The sequence below is a fragment of the Crotalus tigris genome, unplaced genomic scaffold, assembly GCF_016545835.1.
Source record: "Crotalus tigris isolate CLP2741 ecotype Arizona unplaced genomic scaffold, ASM1654583v1 scf7180000019840.826796, whole genome shotgun sequence".
In the NCBI taxonomy this organism is placed as follows: domain Eukaryota; kingdom Metazoa; phylum Chordata; class Lepidosauria; order Squamata; family Viperidae; genus Crotalus; species Crotalus tigris.
In genome coordinates, this window is record NW_024097735.1 from 528,340 (window position 1) to 546,368 (window position 18,029).

The 18,029-nt window shown below is 44.3% G+C and overlaps 1 protein-coding gene across 3 annotated transcripts in view; it reads left to right on the forward strand.

The window, feature by feature from the left end:
- LOC120317830 (pregnancy zone protein-like) overlaps positions 1–18,029 on the forward strand; it is a 77,389-nt gene that overhangs the window by 57,562 nt on the left and 1,798 nt on the right. For 2 of the 3 annotated variants that reach the window (XM_039364737.1, XM_039364738.1), the window contains 9 exons: positions 2,880–2,954; positions 6,368–6,533; positions 8,397–8,623; positions 9,393–9,605; positions 11,458–11,585; positions 12,023–12,113; positions 13,718–13,786; positions 15,287–15,389; positions 17,423–17,464. In XM_039364737.1, coding sequence (XP_039220671.1) covers positions 2,880–2,954; positions 6,368–6,533; positions 8,397–8,623; positions 9,393–9,605; positions 11,458–11,585; positions 12,023–12,113; positions 13,718–13,786; positions 15,287–15,389; positions 17,423–17,464 — 1,114 coding nt within the window. Of the gene's footprint in view, positions 1–2,879; positions 2,955–6,367; positions 6,534–8,396; positions 8,624–9,392; positions 9,606–11,457; positions 11,586–12,022; positions 12,114–13,714; positions 13,787–15,286; positions 15,390–17,422; positions 17,465–18,029 lie in introns of those variants that run through there. The other variant, XM_039364739.1, reaches the window with a different exon arrangement.

Consider the following 18,029-nt stretch of genomic DNA (forward strand, 5'->3'; position numbering starts at 1 on the left):
GCCTGGGCCTTCGAGGCCTAGAATGGACTTCCAAAAGTGACATCCACGCACTTCCTGTGGGCTGTTCTAGGCCTGGGAGGACTCCTCCAGGCCTCTGAGACCTAGAATGGACTTCTAGAAGCAGCATGGGTTCAGCCGGTTCTCCAAACTCAACAACATTTAGATACCGGTTCTGCTGAACCAGTGCAAACCGGCTGAATCCCACCACTGTCCTCGAGTTACAACTACAATTTGGGACTGGAATTTTGGAACTTAAAAGATATGGTCGCTAAGCAAGTGATCATATGACCAACCTGATTTTACGACCACTTTTTACTGCACTTGTTCAACGAATCACCATGGTGGTTAAGCAAATCTGGCTTCATCAATTAACATTTTCTTGTCCGGAACTGGCAAGAAGGTAGCATACCATGATCACACAACTGCAAGCAACCGTTGTAAATGCAAGCCAGTTGCCAAGTGCCCAAATTGTGTACACGGGATTATGGGGGTGATGTGAGAGTCGTAATTTCAAGAATGACCTGAAAACCAATTTCTCCAAGGCAGTTGTAACTTTGAACCATCGTTAAATGAATGAGCTCAAGAAAGAATGTGGATTGAAGATACACATGAATTGAGTTGGTTTGGCCATAGAGAGAATGACTGGGAATTACTCTGGATTTCTAATTGGGAAGAAAATATGTGTTTTCTTTCTGTTTATGAACTAGGACAGTATTGACAAAACAGAAAGACTTATAAATATTCTGCAGTCAGGATTTCACATTTTACATGAAAAACTGACAGAATATCTTCAGTAAGCTTTTTAAAATTACTTTTTTTAAAAAACAAAGGGCAAGAATATCCACATCCAATCTTCTGCAATCTTTTCCCAGCATATTTTCTTTTTGATTCAGAAAAAAAGGTATCTAACAGGATGAGAAGTTATGGATTGACTGATCCTCCATGAATTTCTCTACAATGCTCCTTTTCGTTCAGGGCCATGTCAATTGGTGGGGTTACCACCCTATTTAATAGCAGTGAACTGCATAATGTAATGAGATACGGTGCAAAGAATTAGGATGATGTTAAAATATGATAACAGTGATTTAATGAAAGCTGTGCCCCCATTTCAAAGTTATCTACAGGAGAGGCAGAAAAAATAAAAAAATAAAAATCAACATGGCAGCTAAAATTGCACGGTTGAAGCTCCACTCTTTTTTATTTGCAAAGCAGGTAAAAAATAAACAAGGCTTCAAAGATCTACCCACAATCTCCATCTTGTCTTTTTCAGCCCCACAAAGGCACCCCATGCCCCAATTCCACCTAAAATCAATACAGAACTGAAAGAGGGATGAAATGAGAATTATTAAAGCTAGTCTTGCTTAGCAACCACAATTGGAATTGTTGACTCCAATGCTGGAGTTGCTAAGAGGAAAAATCATTTGACAGGGGCAGATTTACAATGTCACTTCCCATTTCGTTCTTAAGCAAGTCAGTACAGTCATTAAGCAAAACATCATGTCACAATGACTTTCAATTTTAATTCTGCATTCTTCCACTAATTCTGCTTGGAAATTGTCAGAAGAGTGATCACCTGACCATGGGACATTGTGATGGTTGTAAATGAGATGACTGGTCACAAAGCTTTTTTTTTTTTTAGACCATTGCAACTTCAAATAAGGAACGTTTGCTGGAATTGGGTATGTCTAGTTTAACGAAGAGAAGGACAAGGGGGGACATGATAGCAGTGTTCCAATATCTCAGGGGCTGCCATAAAGAAGAGGGAGTCAAGCTATTCTCCAAAGCGCCTGAAGGCAGGACAAGAAGCAACAGATGGAAACTAATCAAGGAGAGGAGCAACCTAGAACTAAGGAGAAACTTCCTGACAGTTAGAACAATTAACCAATGGAACAACCTGTCTCCAGAAGCAGTGAATGCTCCAACACTGGAAGTTTTTAAAAAGAGACTGGACAACCATTTTCTGAAATGGTGCAGGGTTTCCTGCCTGAGCAGGGGGTTGGACTTGATGACTTCCAAGGCCCCTTTCAACTTTATTATTATTTTATTAAATAGTTGTCAAAACAAGGCAGTCGGCAAGCAAGGACCATCTGTAATAGCTGATATACTTGGAAGCTCCCAATCAAAGCTAGCTATAGATGCCAGAAAATCTATTTACTGATGAGAAACATTTCTTTATTGCCCAGTTCCCAAAACTCCATGATTTCTTGTGAGGGAGATGTAATATCGATTTGGAAAGAGTGAAGGGGTTGTTGAAGGAAAAATCTTCATCAGGATCCAGTTCAAGCTGGAAATAAACAAACATGGAGACTGCTTTAGAAAGAAGATTGTAGTTTATTGAAGAGGAGAGCCAGACAGAAAGATGACTCTGGAAAAAAGTGACCACATGTAGTAGGGAGTGGATTTTTATACCTTCTTGGGCTTTTGTTTGGAGTTGTTCCTGTGGCATGAACTTTGACCTGAGTCTGAATGTGCCTTTCTGATATTCTGATGGTGGTGGGTTAATCCTATTACGTCCCAAAGGTCATATCCTGCTTCCCTGGAGCTGTGGCTGATGACTGTTGGATTTTTGGTGTGAGGGATTGTTGATTCTAGAGATCTTTGTCTTTCTAGTCCCAGTTTCCTGACTCCAGTCTTTCTGACAAAATTATCACATTTGCATTTCTGCAGACCTGGTTTCTGTTTGGGGCAGAGAGACTTGTGTGTGTGTGTGTGTGGGGGGGGGTGGTTTCTGCCTTTAAAATCCTTTGGGGAAATATAATATTCTGCCTTTTAATATTCCCCAAAATATTTCTTTCTCTGGATTATTCCCACAGGGTGATAGAAGATGGTGGAAGTCATTTGTCTAATAGGTGCAGCTAATATCTGTTTCTCTCTTGCAGGGGGGAGTTGATGACCAGATCACTCTTTCAGCTTACATCACCATTGCTTTGCTGGAAGTGCCGCTATCTCCCTCCGTAAGTGTGCTAAGTGCAACCATGATTGCAATAGACTAGCAGTGGGGAAAACCATGTTCAAGTTCCCACTTGGTCATGGAGTTCACAATCACTTAGGCCAGTGATATTGCCCCCCAGGGGGCGATTTCATTTTTCCGGGGGGCGAAGGAACAAAAAGGGGGCGATATGGGGGCGATGGAGCGAGAAGTTTTGGGGGCACTTTTGAGACTTTTTCGTACAGTGAATGGCTGTATATCTGTCATACAAAAACATCAGATCGCTCGCTATTAGTGGATTGAATTGTGTTTTCAGATGTTCCTCCAGCTAGCTTCAGTACAGAACGCTGTACATATGTAAATATGCATTGCTTATCTTCATGCATGTTGTGCAGCAGCCTCTACCCATACAGTGGCATGCCATTAGCCAGAATATGGGAGATATGGGGAAAAGACTGGAAATAAATTATTTGCATTGATATGTCCTGATGAACAATTTTAAAGAAAACAAAAAAAGTATTTGCATAAATTGAAGAATTATTTCCCATGTTGTGATTGGGAGGTTATGTTGGGGGAGGGGGGTGATGACAACTTCCTCATTGGCTCAAGGGGGTGATTCATTCAAAAAGGTTAAGAACCACTGACTTAGGCTAATGAAATAGACCACATCTGACTAGTTTCAAAACCATGCCATAGTCCGGTGAACCCAAAATGTAATTATATAAGCTGAATAAGCCTAGTTGCCTCTTCCTTATCCCTCCCCTTCTCCAGTCAATTCTGTCCTTTTCTGTCTCCAATCAAAAAAGAGGCGGAGTGGTTCAATGGCTTAATGATGAAGGTGTCTCAGCTCTGGGGGTTTGAGCCCAAGCATTGTGTGGCAGGATGAGCTCCTGTCACTCGCCTTAGCTTCTGTCCACCTAGCAATTGAAAAGCATGTTCTATGTAAGTAGATAGATAGGTACCACTTTGGCGAGGAGACAAACTGGTGCTCTGTGCAGGCAATCAGATTCCTGATGGCTCTGAACCTTCCTGTTGTGATTCCTCACCAGCCAGTGGACCCGGCAGCTGAGTCTGAAGAATCAGAGGAGGAGGAGGGGCCTGTAGTGACATCAGAATCAGAGGAAGGTTCTGAGGAGCTCCAAGACTTTCAGTCTGATGAGGAGCCTGGCCCCTCTACTTGCACTCAGGCTGAGACACAGCTGTGCTGGGAGTCTGAGTTGGACAGTGATGAATCATGGGAGATATCCAGGATGCACAAAAATGCCGGCAAGAAAACAGAGTAGGACAGAGAAATGCAATGGGGTGGCTCCAAAGGCAAAGGAGAAGGCATTAGGAAGCCATGCCTTGGCTGCATAATAAAAAGAAGGTGTGGGAGGTGCTGGTTGCCGAAGGCAACCGTTAGTGTTGAGGATCGAGTTTCTGTGAACTGTGTTTGTTTGCCTTGGACATTGACTCAGGTCTATGAAGAATAAAAGAGGATTGCTTTTTTCCTGTGTTCCAGCCTGTTTGTTGGAAGAGGGGTTTTTCCTTGTGAGCTTAACAAGGACTCACGTAGCTAGGACAGAACACTTCCCAGTTGTGGTGCCCATTTATGAGTCAACTCTCGGATGCTGCAGGAAGAACCGCTCGTCTTTCTCTTTGGTGCAAAGCCAGCTCACCCTCCTGTGGCCCACCATGGGAAGTGTGCAATGTCCTATAACAGGGCTGGTACTTCGGCAAGCCAAACTGCTACTCTACAATAGCATTGTGGTCTCCTGGCTACTGTAACAATGCCATACGCCAATAATAATCCTATCTATTCTGACCTCACCTGCTTCTTTAGATTTGACTCCTAATGGCCATCTCTCCGACTCTTGGCAGCTGACTCCACCAATGTAATTCTTCCAAGCAAGATGTTCACAGTCTTCTTTAGCAAGATTTATTGAAAGGAGAAGGAAAGGGTTGTGACAACATCAGCAGCTTTCACTTTAGTAACATGTTGTCCTTCAGTACATTAGAGTGAAGACTTCTTTGACTTTCTTTCTAAGGGCTGTTGTGTGAACTGGAAAGAAGGAGCTTCTTTTTGCAGATAATGGCGGAGTCTGTAGAGGGTTGTTCACAAAACAATCTCCTGAATCCTTATATTATCATTCCTGATTTGCCCTCCTCCTCCTCCTCCTCCTGCATTGACCCACCAGCACTCTCATTTTAGACCTCACCTAGTAAGAAAGGCTGAGCGCAAAAGAATTGAGGCCTTTGAACTATGGTGCTGGAGAAGATTCTTGCGAGTCCCTTGGACTACAAGGCGTTCAAACCGGTCAGTCCTAGAAGAGATCAACCCCGACTGCTCTTTAGAAGGCCAGATCCTGAAGTTGAAACTCAAGTACTTTGGCCACCTAATGAGAAGGAAGGATTCACTGGAGAAGAGCCTAATGCTGGGAAAGATTGAGGGCAATAGAAGAAGGGGACGACAGAGAATGAGATGGCTGGATGGAGTCACTGAAGCAGGAGGCGTGAATTTGAATGGACTCCAGAAGATGGTAGAGGACAGGAAGACCTGGAGGAACGTTGTCCATGGGGTCGCGATGGGTCGGACACGACTTCGCAATTAACAACAACAAAGTAAGGAACTGCTAAGCCTTGTTCCAAAAACACAGGAACATGTAGAAAAAGCAAGTAGCTAGTGGTGGTTCAGGCAGCAGATATACAGAAATTCATAGTAATAGTAATACCTTCATCCCAGGGCTTTACTGAGATCCTGAGTTTCTTCAAAATTTCTTCCTTCAGGAACCTTCCTCCTGTTGACTTTAGATTACAAGAATCCTCCTCCTCCTCCCCCTCCCCCTCCCCTCCCCCTTCTCTTCCCCTCCCTTCAAGCGTGGAGAGAAATACAAAGTTCTGGTTCTTGCACTTTTGGTGGCCTCAATCATTGTTATTTTTGTGCTGTTGTTCTGTGTCTTTGATGCTGTCTCTCCATCTTCTACTGGGTCTGTCGTATTCTTTGGCCTCTTTATTGTAAATGCTTTGTATGGTATAGAACAGGGGTAGGCAACCTTGGCTCTTTTATGACTCGTGGACTTCCCCAGAATTCCTGAGCCAGCATGGCTGGCTTAGGAATTCTGGGAGTTGAAGTCCACGAGTCATAAAAGAGCCAAGGTTGCCTACCCCTGGTATAGAATCTCAAAGACATTCTCCCTAGGTGAGCAAACCACTTAACTTGCTATTTTTGCATATGTTTAACGTTGGATCTATTGCATTTCATTCTCTTTTGATCTCATTTTTGATTTTATCCCTTCTCTGGTTACTCCAGCAGCTTTCCTCAAACATCTCCCTTCCACGGTGACTAACTTTCGCTTCTGCTTTATTGCAAATGGCCACGACCCTGGTAATACAGGGCGGGGATGTATATGCTTTGTATCCTGCTATATTGATTTCCATTAAATACCTTGTCCTCTGCAGTTCTTTGTGGTGGAAAATGCTTTAGTTTGCCTGGAGAAGGCATCTGAAGCTAAAGAGATCCACGTTTATCTCCGGGCTCTGTTGGCATACGCCTTTGCTTTGGCGGAGAAAGAGGAGAAGAGGCAAGAAATGTTGGACTTCCTTCTAAAAGTAGCTGTGAAGGACGGTGAGACATGAGTTCTTTGTTATGAAAATTATGTACCCACCAAAGAAGTTGGAGATATGCAACAAACTTTATTGGCATGCAAAGAGTAATTAATGTTCATTGGAAACCAACCCCCCAGTCAAGAAGAGGTGCCTATACCCCAGTGGTGGGATTCAGCCAGTTTGCACCAGTTTTGCAGAACCGGTAGATAATTTTTTGTTGCCCAGGTCCAGAATGGACTTCCGGAAGCAGCATCCACACAGAGAACCGGTTGTTCACCTATTTGAATCCCATCACTGCTATAGCTCCAAGTGTTTTTCATATAGGAGTATACTTTATTTATTTATTAACTGTATTTGCTGCCCATCTCGCTATATAAGGATGGAAGCATATACTGATTACCTGAATAATTCATTAATGACCACTGGAAGGAAATAAGTGGGCAGATGATCCAGAGATGATGTTCTTTCTGGCCATCATGAATCTGTCTTTCACGTTAGTATTGTATTAACACTCAACATCTTATTATCACTTTATCATGATGGTCATGGGATGATTTATTGGGGATTCAATGAAATCTGTCTAGAGGTAGCCCTTGACTTACAAAGATGATCAGGGGACTGGAGGCTAAAACATACAAAGATCAGTTGCTGGAATTGGGTATGTCTAGTTTAATGAAGAGAAGGACGAGGGGGGACATGATAGCTGTGTTCCAATATCTCAGGGGCTGCCACAAAGAAGAGGGAGTCAAGCTATTCTCCAAAGCGCCTGAAGGCAGGACAAGAAGCAGCAGATGGAAACTAATCAAGGAGAGAAGCAACCTAGAACTAAGGAGAAACTTCCTGACAGTTGGAACAATTAATCAGTGGAACAGCCTGCCTCCAGAAGTTGTGAATGCTCCAACACTGGAAGTTTTTAAGAGGAGACTGGACAACCATTTATCTGAAATGGTATAGGGTTTCCTGCCTGGGCAGGGGGTTGGACTAGAAGACCTCCAAAGTCCCTTCCAACTCTATATTCTATTCAGTTCCGTTCCGTTCCATTCCATTCCATTCCATTCTATTCTATTCTACTCATTCTGAATTCTATTCTATTCTATTCTATTCTATTCTATTCTATTCTATTCTATTCTATTCTATTCTATTCTACTCATTCTGAATTCTATTCTATTCTATTCTACTCTACTCTACTCTACTCTACTCTACTCTACTCTACTCTACTCTACTCTACTCTATTCTATCCCATCCCATCCCATCCCATCCCATCCCTCCCCATCCCATCCCATCCCATCCCATCCCATCCCATCCCATCCCATTCACTGTAGCTGAGCCCAGAATCATGATTATAAGTCACTGCAGTCATAAGCTGAGGTATCAGAAGATTGGATTCAAAGTTACAATCATTTTGTTATGACAGTTGTTTAGTAAACATGGCGGCTGTTAAGTGAATCCGTTTTCTCCAAAGGATGTTTTTTGCTAGAAACTGGAAGTAAATGCTAGTTACTGGCAAAAAAAACCTTTCATGACTACAGGATGCTGCAAACATGATTCTATGTGACTATAGAATTCTGCAAACAGTCATAAAGGTGAGTCGGTTGCCAAGCGCCCAAAATGTGATCATGTGACCACAGAGGTGTGAATGGCTATTGTAACTCCAAAGATGAGTTGTAAGTGATTCTGGGGAGATGTGTCATAACTTTGATCAACTGTTAAGTAACCGGTTGTACGTCAAGGACCACCTGTCATGTGCTTGTCCTATTGCCCAGTTGCATAGGGTGTGACACCAAGCGAGGCCAGATGTTTCTGAAGAGATAACCAGTTGAAACTTGATTGACAGTGCTTGGACTGAGTAACCCAAAGTTAACTTTTCCATCTCTCTTTGAAGAGGACGGCTCCATCCACTGGGAGAGGCCTGGGAAGCCAAAGCAGAGGTCCGATTTTCCATTCTACTCACGTGCTCCCTCTGCTGAGGTAGAGATGACTTCCTATGTGCTCCTTGCTTGCCTGACCAAAAATACAACCCCGTCCCAGGAAGAATTAACTATAGCAGCTGCCATTGTCAAATGGTTGCTCAAACAACAGAATTCCAACGGAGGATACTCCTCTACACAGGTATGTTTGCTCCTCACAAATTCTCAGAGGATGTTGGAAGGAGCTGTGGGAAGGGCCCCGCTCCCCAGATTAAAATATTCTTTATTCTTAATATTAAAAAGAGGCAGACTATGATATTTCCCCAAAGGAGAAATGGAGAAAAATCTTAAAGGCAGAAAGCAGCCCCAGTCTCCCTGCCATAAGAAAAACAGCTTCCAACTAAGAAACGTGAAGAGGCTGTCCTTTAGGAATGCAGATTTTCTAATCTGTGAAGAAAGACTGGGCCAGTCCATTCATAAACAAAATGCCTTCAGCCCCCACAGCTGAAGGGATTAAGAATTTACATTCCCTCACCCAAAATCTAAGGACAGGACATGACTTTTAGGACACAATAGGATTAACCCAACACCTTCTTCAGACTAGTGAAAGACACAAAAGCTCACCTTATTGCACAACCCAGAAACATTTCCACTTCAAAGTCTCAGAGCCCCATAAAGATTCATCCGCTCACTCAGCCATTTTGTCAGCTGTCCCAGAACTGAATGCTGTTATTGGTTCTGCTCATCAATAAACAGGAATCTTCTTTCCTAAGCAGCCTCCATTTCATTTCCAGCATCTTACTCCCGGCTTGGAACTGGACCTGATTTTTCTTTCAACAGAGCAAATGGAAACCAACCTGATATGATGTGCCTTGATATGGCCTCTAGCTGTGCTGAGTCTCAGCTCCCAGGATTCCCAGTTGAGGTGTGTCATTCAAGAGAAGATGTCGTAGCTTTGCTTTCTCTTGCAGGATACGGTGGTGGCTCTCCAGGCCCTCAGCCAGTACAGAACAATTACTTATTCCAAGGATGGCGTCGATGCCAGAGTGACCTTGAGTTCAGGAGATGCTGTCCTGACAGAATTCCAGGTCAACAGCAACAACTCTCTGCTGCTCCAGTGCCAGGAGCTGCCCCAAGTGCCAGGGGACTACATGGCTGAGGTGACCAGTTGCATCTTTATGCAGGTGAGTGCCCTGATGAGAGAAGAGGCCAGTGATGATGTGTTTTGGGTTCCCAAGGGAATTATGGGAACGCAAGTAGAGAAGAAGAACATTTTGCTTCTCATGGTGGGCAGCCATGATAAGCAGGAGACAGAACTTCTCCCACAACTTGGCATTTGGGGTCCTGCTGTCCTGAATTCAGAAATAACATGGAACCTTGTCTTCTGGGAATGCATCCAATCCTACTTTAGAAGCCATTCAAGTTAATAACCATCACCATGTCTTGAGGGAATGAAATCCATATGTCATTTATGAAATATAGGAGACCTGAGAAGGGAGGGAAGGGGAGGGAGTAAAGCACTGGGGAAGAAAAGTGGGCAGAGACTAGAGTTTTAGAGAAGCCATTTTCTGACGATGGAGTGGTTTACACTAGCCAAGCAAAATGCTCCCACCCAGGGTCTTTTGAGAGTTACTAGCAACTAAATTGTACACATGAATGAAGCACTCCTCCCAAGATATTTCCTTCTTCTATTTGGATTACTGCAAGGCACTCTACATGGGGCTGCCCTTGAAGATCATCCGGAAGCTACAACTGGCCCAAAATGTCACAGTGTGCACAGTGATGGGTGCTCTTAGATTTACCTATTTAATATTTCTGTTGGGCAAGCTGCATTAGCTCTCAGTTTCCTTCTGGGTGCAATGGAAGATGCTGTTCATTTATTTGTTTATATTTCATACTTCTTAACTGCCCTTCTCCTCAGAGAGGGCAATGGTAGGATTCAAATATGTAAAAAACCGGTTCTCTGCGTGGATGCCGCTTCCAGAAGTCCATTCTGGGCCTGGGCCTGTCTTTTCTCTGATCAGATAAGTCAATATGGCCATCTCAGTGAATTCCATCCTCTTCACCAACCATTCCTCTACTGTGGAGGTGTTGAATCGTTCCATCTTTGCGCATATAATAATCTTGCTGTAGTTATCATGTACTACAGCAAAGTTCTATGACTTTTTTTCCCAACTGTTTGTCCATTGAATTCCCCAAAGAAAAGCCTCTGGTCTCAACTGTTTACAAATCTTTAAATCCTCTGTATCTGTGTGTATTTGAATTCAGATTTTTCTTGCTCTTTTACATATACCACTGGTTTCAAACCTCCAAATTCTTCCGTCACAGAAGTGTTGAACATCCCAAATAGCAACAGCAATAACACTTAGACCAGTGATGGCGAACCTTTTAGAGACTGAGTGCCCCAAAACTGCCCCCACCCCCCACCACTCTGCCCCCCCACCTCACTTGCCCACAGGGCCACTCACTGCCTCCACGGTCTGCCACAGCAGATCACCCAGGTGGCCCAGCAGCACCATGTTGGCCACACCCTTCCCCACACCCTGCAGCATCATCTGTGTGCAATGGGGCGTGAGGGCAGAATCTTGTCCCCGCTGCTCGGCTGCCATGTCCTTGTCTGTGCTGCTTCACATGGGCCGTGATCAGGGGTGACTCTCCTCCGGGGGGCTGCTGGTGAGGAGGAGGCTGCGGGGGGAGACAGGTATGGGGTGATGGCGTGTGTGCCCACAGAGAAGGCTCTGAGTGTCATCTCTGGCACGTGTGCCATAGGTTTGCCACCATTGACTTAGACTTATATACCGCTTCACAGTGCTTTACAGCCCTCGCTAAGCAGTTTGTAAAGAGTCAGCCTCTTGCCCCCAACAATCTGGGTCCTCATTTTTACTGACCTCAGAAGGATGGAAGGCTGAGTCAACCTTGAGCCAGTCAGGATCAAAGGAATTGAACTGCTGGCAACGTGAGCAAAGTTAGCCTGCCGTACTGCATTCTAACCACTGCACCACCACGGCTTATCAAATGATGACATTTCTATTCCAGACCACCTTGAAATACAATGTCCCTTTGCGACAAGAAGATGCACCATTTAGGCTGGATGTGAAGACAGTTCCTGAGACTTGCACAAGAGCCAAAGCTCACGTCACTTTTGACATTGCCGTGAATGTCAGGTAATCTCTTCCTTGGATCAACGCTGAGCCTTGCTTCCTTGGACAGATACAAACACTTCTCCTCCAGGGATGAACCATGTCCGAGGGTCCAAAGGCTGCTACTCAATTCCCTCACCTTCTGAAAGGCCACAGTGCTACATTCCAGAGGTTCCATTCAATGGCAACATGGGATGGAGGCAACATGGGATTCAAATATGCGAACAACCGGTTCTCTGTGTGGATGCCGCTTCCGGAAGTCCATTCTGGGCCTGGGCAACAAAAAATTAGCTACCAGTTCTGCCAAAGCGGTGCAAACTGGCTGAATCCGACCACTGGATGGAAGGCCTGAGGGCGTGGCCAATCTTTTGTGAACCTGCATGCAGCATTTTGCCTCAAGTTGTGTATTTCTTGGTTTTAAAAAAGAGTCATATGCCTTCTTTCCTTTCTTGGTTTCTCAGTTACACTGGCCAACGTCTGGTTTCCAATATGGCAATTGTCCAGATTAAGATGCTGTCCGGATACATCCCGGTGAAATCCAGTGTAAAAAAGGTATTTTTTTCCCAGTTTCCTTTTTCCACTAAACCTTTGGTGCCCTATTTCTTGATGCAGGTAAGTACTTTTGGGGGAATCCATCATAACTTTGAACATTTGCTAGGTGACTGGCTGTAAGTCAAGGCTTACCTGCACGCTTAGTTGACAGAATTGTCGGGCCGTGCTGCAACCAACTGCTGAACCTACCTGTGGCAGCAAGGCACTCGCCACTCTGTGTGACGTCCGGTCGGCCCGACATCGTTCCGGCGGCCACGCATGCGCAGAAGCCGGCCCGGCATGCAATCATGATTTCTAGAGCCGCGCATGCGTGAAGGACAGAACAGGCAATCCAACGCATGCGTACTCAATAGTGGCCACGGGACATCTTCAAAGAGTCGAAAGAAGACGGCAGAAGCTTCGGGAAGAGCTCGAAGCAACGGGAAGCGGCCGGGTCGTCGGGAAGCGTTCAGTCATCATGATGCAGCAAGTTTGGAGGTGTGGGGCGGTCCGTAGGTGGGTGGCGGTGTATGGGCGGTGACAGGGGTGTGGGCTAGGAAGGGTTCCAGCTATGTATAAAAACACTTAGGGTTAACAGCTAGTCAGTGCTGACTTTATTCCGTTTACGTTTGTGAAATAAACTGGATGTTCTCCGTTCCTGACGAAGTGCCTCATTTTTTTGGTTACGTGTGTCAAAGACGGGGCTAACAGTAAGTCAGCACTGACTAGCTGTTAACCCTAAGTGTTTTTATACACTTAGAATGGGACGGGACCTTGGAGGTCTTCTAGGCAACCCTCTACTCAGGCAGGAAACCCTATATCATTTCAGACAGATGCTTGTCCAGTCTCTTCTTAAAAACTTCCAGTGTTGGATCACTCACAACTTCTGGAGACAAGTCATTCCATTGATTAATTGTTCTCACTGTCAGGAAGTTTCTCCTTAGTTCTAGGTTGCTTCTCTCCTTGATTAGTTTCCATCTGTTGCTTCTTGGCCTGCCTTCAGGTGCTTTGGAGAATAGGTTGAACCCTTCTTCTTTGTGGCAGATATTGGAACACTGTGGCCATGTCAGTTCTTCTTTTCATTAGACTGGAGGAGTGATACAGCAGTCTTCAACTGTCTTTAGGGTTGTCATACAGAAGAAGAATAGATTTGTTTTCAATTGCCCCAGAGACAAAGACCAGAATGAGTGGGTTACTGCTACCAGGAAGCAGATTCAGGCTAGAATCAGAAGACATTCCTGATTATATGAGCAGGTAGCCAGTGGAAGAGACTGCCACTTGAAGTGCTGAATTTTTCTCCACTAGAGGCTTTCAAGATTGGAAGGCCATCTGCCAAAGATGACATCACAGATTCTTTATTGAGTGAGAGGTTTAACTTAGTGACTTACAACATCAGCTCCAACTCTATAATCACCTAGTTCAGGGGTAGGCAACCTTGGCTCTTTTATGGCTTGTGGACTCTAACTCCCAGAATTCCTGAGCCAGCTGGCTCAGGAATTCTGGGAGTTGGAGTCCACAAATCATAAAAGAGTCAAGGTTGCCTACCCCTGAACTAGTTAAACAAGTATGACTATGAATGCTACTAAAGCTCTTTGTGTTTTTTTCCAATGTTTCCACACCTCAAGCTGGAAAAACAGAGTCAGGTGAAGAGGACTGAAGTGAACATTAATCATGTCCTGCTATACTTGGAGGAGGTGAGTGAGCATCAGGAGCAGAGCCCAAGCAGGGGACAAGATCATTCAATCAAGGGGATAAAATGCAGGGCAGGACAGCTTCCTTTCTCCTTGTCCTTATTTTTCTTGGAAGCAAGGAGTTACAAGTTTATTATGGGTTGAGTTTTTTCAAGTGGATGCCACACCCTCTATTTCTGGTCAAGGACAGCTTCCACACTTTACACAAAGTTGTACACTCTGAGGCAGGTATATTTTCCTATGTCGGTGTTTCGCAACCATCGGCAACTTCAAGATGCATGGACTTCAAATCCCAGAATTCCTCAGCCAGTAAGTCTGAGAAACCTGTTCTACGTAAACAAATAGCATATCTCTCATCTGTCATGATGCTGCTTAATTCCATTACAACATTAGAATATGTCAGTTGGAATTCTCCCCATATTAAATAATAGCATCTTCTCAGTGAAAGGATGCTCAAATGACTTTCATTTGGCTTTGTGCAATGAGCAGAGGGGTGGGCTGGGTGGCCTCAAAGATCTCTTCCAGCTTCAGGATTCTTTGCCTCCAGTCTGTTCAGGGAGAAAAAGAGACCCCAACAGCTTTAGGACACAAGGAAAAAAGGAAGATTAAAGGCTCCAGATAGATTGGACTACAATGCCCATCTTTCCTCTACCAGTATATTTTAGATCTTCCCCTTTTGGCCCAAGGATTCTGAAAGAGCTTGGAGGTCTCACTAGGGAATATAGTTAAGAGATTACTGGAGCCAATCTCTTTTTTCAGAGACTTCCATTGTATTTCTGTATTTCATATTGCCTATGGTAGATACGGTTGAAATACATCCAGGTTTTTCTAGGATCCTTGCTAGTGTGATGCCTCCAATAAAAGAGATTACATGTAGTTCAAGGTTGTAAAGATGTATGTAGCTCATGACAAACTAACACACGTAGCTCAGACCAAGGCAAATCTAAAAACGCTACAGAATGTCTAGAACAGACATGTCAAACTCGTCATGTCATGTGACGTTGCGCGACGTATTGGGACTGTTTGACCATTGCTGGCAATGGGGTGGGTGCGGCTTCCGCATGACACGTCCGGCCCACGGGCCGGCAGTTTGATATCCCTAGTCTAGGAGCTTAGCATTCAGACAAATCAGCCTTCAACAGGCACAGAAATGAAGCACATTTATACACCATTCAGAAAAGATAATAAAAAGCTAAGAAGGAAACAATATGACCAGAAGATATCCTCTCCAGCTGCTTACTCCTAGAAAAGCAGGGACTAATACCAGACAAACAAATAAACAGAAAACAATCAAGGAGAAAAGCAACCCCCCCACACACACATAGATAGGCTACTGCATATAAAAAGTAGCAAATTCCACATCACTAGGCAGGTAATAAAACGTCTTCAAGCAAACAACCAAGCTCAGAGATCAGAAAGGACTCAATAGTGTGATGTCTGCAGAACCGTCTGTCCTGCTTAAACCTCCCCTCAAGTAATCTCACAGTCAACTTTTCTCTGCAGGTAAGCAACACAATCCAGACTTTCTCCTTTACAGTGGAGCAGGAGACACCCATCCAGGACCTGAAGCCTGCCTCAGCGATTGTCTACGATTACTATGAAACTGGTGAGAAGGGACTGAATGGTGGCAGCTCCAATTAGCTTCATTAATTATTTTTCAACGTGCAATTGATCGGCATTTTTTCCTCCTTTTTGCATTGGGAGATTAAGGGCTCAAACTGCTCACACCGCCCAGTTCCCCTGTCCCCTGCTGCAAAGTTTGGGGATAGCTGCCTTAAAGCACTGCTTGGTGGAAAAAATCCATCAGATTCTTGGGGAGATTTCAGGATTTTTAATGAGACAGATAACTTTCCTCCTGCACAACATTTGAAACTGTGTGCAAAATCAGAGGACAATCACCCTCCCCTCACTGGTCTGCATGTTGCAATTTACTTAGTTGTTTAAAGTTGCATTTCACAACCTAGCTCAGGCATTTCCAGGCATCATGATTAAGTCCAAATCCACAAGGGTTGTTTTGTGCCACTGAGGCCGTTGCTGGCTGGGGTCATAGAAGTAGGAGCCTAGAGTGGTCATGCAGAATGGAACTTTTCATCTATTCCCTTGGAGCTTTTTTAGTTGCATCTCTGTGGGTGCTCAGGACAGAAGCACTTGGATGTGGGAGTGAAAAATGTCAAGATGGCAGTTGAAACTCAGGCCCCTCCATGTGGGTTCTGTTTGTCTGTAACTGGTTAGGATTAGGTTAGGATAAGATATGAAAAGATAGGACAGGACACGACAGGACAAGACAAGACAAACTTTATTGTCATTTTTTACTGTGAGTACACTGGCCCACATTAAAAATGAAATTGTGTTGCCTACTTTGAAAGAAAGTATATATCAGGCATGTCAAACTGCTGGCCCACAGGCCGGATGCGTCACGCCGAAACTGCACCCACCCCATTGCCGGCAATGGGGAAAAAGTCACGATACGTCACACAACGTCACGTGAAGTCGTGAGCTTGACATGCCTGGTATATATCTACCCATACCCATAGATAATACATATATACACATGGACATATTCACACACACACACACACACACACACAAATTCAAAATTTGTGGCTGGCAAAGAGTTAGTGGGAGACTAGTATAGCTATTTCAGGCTCATTTGCCCTCATCAGCTAGTCATACCCTTCAGGGATTTGAACCTGGGCAGCTTGCATGTTAGGCAGCTGTATTACCCTTTTGAGCCACAGGTTCCCCCTTACTCCTGTCAGCAGAAACCAGGGAGGGTATATCTCTTATCTGTTGGGCGAGGCACCCGGTCTACCAAATATAAATCAGTCTGTTCTGCATTTCGCTCTACTAGTTTCCCACTAACTCTTTGTCAGCCACAAATTTTGAATTTATAGTGTTCATAGTATGTGATGTCTGCCTGCAAAACATGCTTCTAGATTGGAGTGAAACGCAGAACAGACTGACTTATATTTGGTAGACTGGGTGCTTCACCCAATAGATAAGATATATATCCTCCCTGGTTTCTGCTGACAGAAGTAAGGGGGAACCTGTGGTTCAAAAGGGTAATACAGCTCCCTAACATGCAAGCTGCCCAGGTTCGAATCCCTGAAGGGTGTGACTAGTTGATGAGGGCAAATGAGCCTGAAATAGCTATACTAGTCTCCCACTAACTCTTTGTCAGTCACAAATTTTGAATTTACAGTTTTCACAGTATGTGACGTCTGCGTGCAAAACATGCTCCTAGATTGGAGTGAAACATAGAACAGACTGATTTATATTTGGTAGACTGGGTGCTTCACACACACACACACACACACACACACACATTAATCACTGTCCATTTTGAACACATAGCGGAAAGAAGAAACTTGAGAGTTCACAAGGTTGATGCTACATGGAACAAAACTGTGACTGAATCTGGATGTTCTGATTCGGATACCACGAATCCCCCTCCCAGAAGGCAACAAGGAAAATGGGTCGTAAAGACGATGTGTAGCATCCCAGACAATCCTGCAGATTCTGCTGTTCCCATTTGTGCACTTTGTATTCCTGGAGCAGTATCATGAACCATCCGATAGAGATCAAAGTCTAGGAGAGACACACCTCAGCCCTGACATACTTTTCTTTTTTGCATTTCAGGTGAACTTGCTACAGCCGAGTACACTGCCCCCTGCAGTACAGGTAAAGCATGAGTTGCCATTGGCCCAAATGTTTTTAGGTACATGTAGTCCTCAATTTACAACCACAAACCATTTGTTTAGTGACCATTCCAAGTTACAACGGCACTGAAAACAGTGGCTTATGACCATTTTTCACCCTTATGGCCATTGCAGCATCCCCATGGTCACGTGATTAAAATTTGGACACTTGGCAACTGGCTCATATTTATGATGGTTGCAGTATCCCGGGGTCATGTGATCACCGTTTGTGACCGTCTGATGAGCAAAATCACTGGGAAAGTCAGATTCACTTAACAACTGGGTCACTAACTTAACAATTTCAGTGATTCAGTTAGCAACTGTGGCAAGAAAGATTGTAAAATGGGGCAAAACTCAACTAACTCACTTAGCAAGAGAAATTTTGGGGGTCAATTGTGGTCGTACATTGAGGACTACCTATAGTTACTTCTCTGGCTTATTTCAGGATAATATGTCCTTGGTCAATAATAATAACTGTGAGAGGGACCTTGGAGTCCTAGTGGAAAATCACTTAAATATGAGCCTGCCGTGTGCTGCAGCTGCCAAAA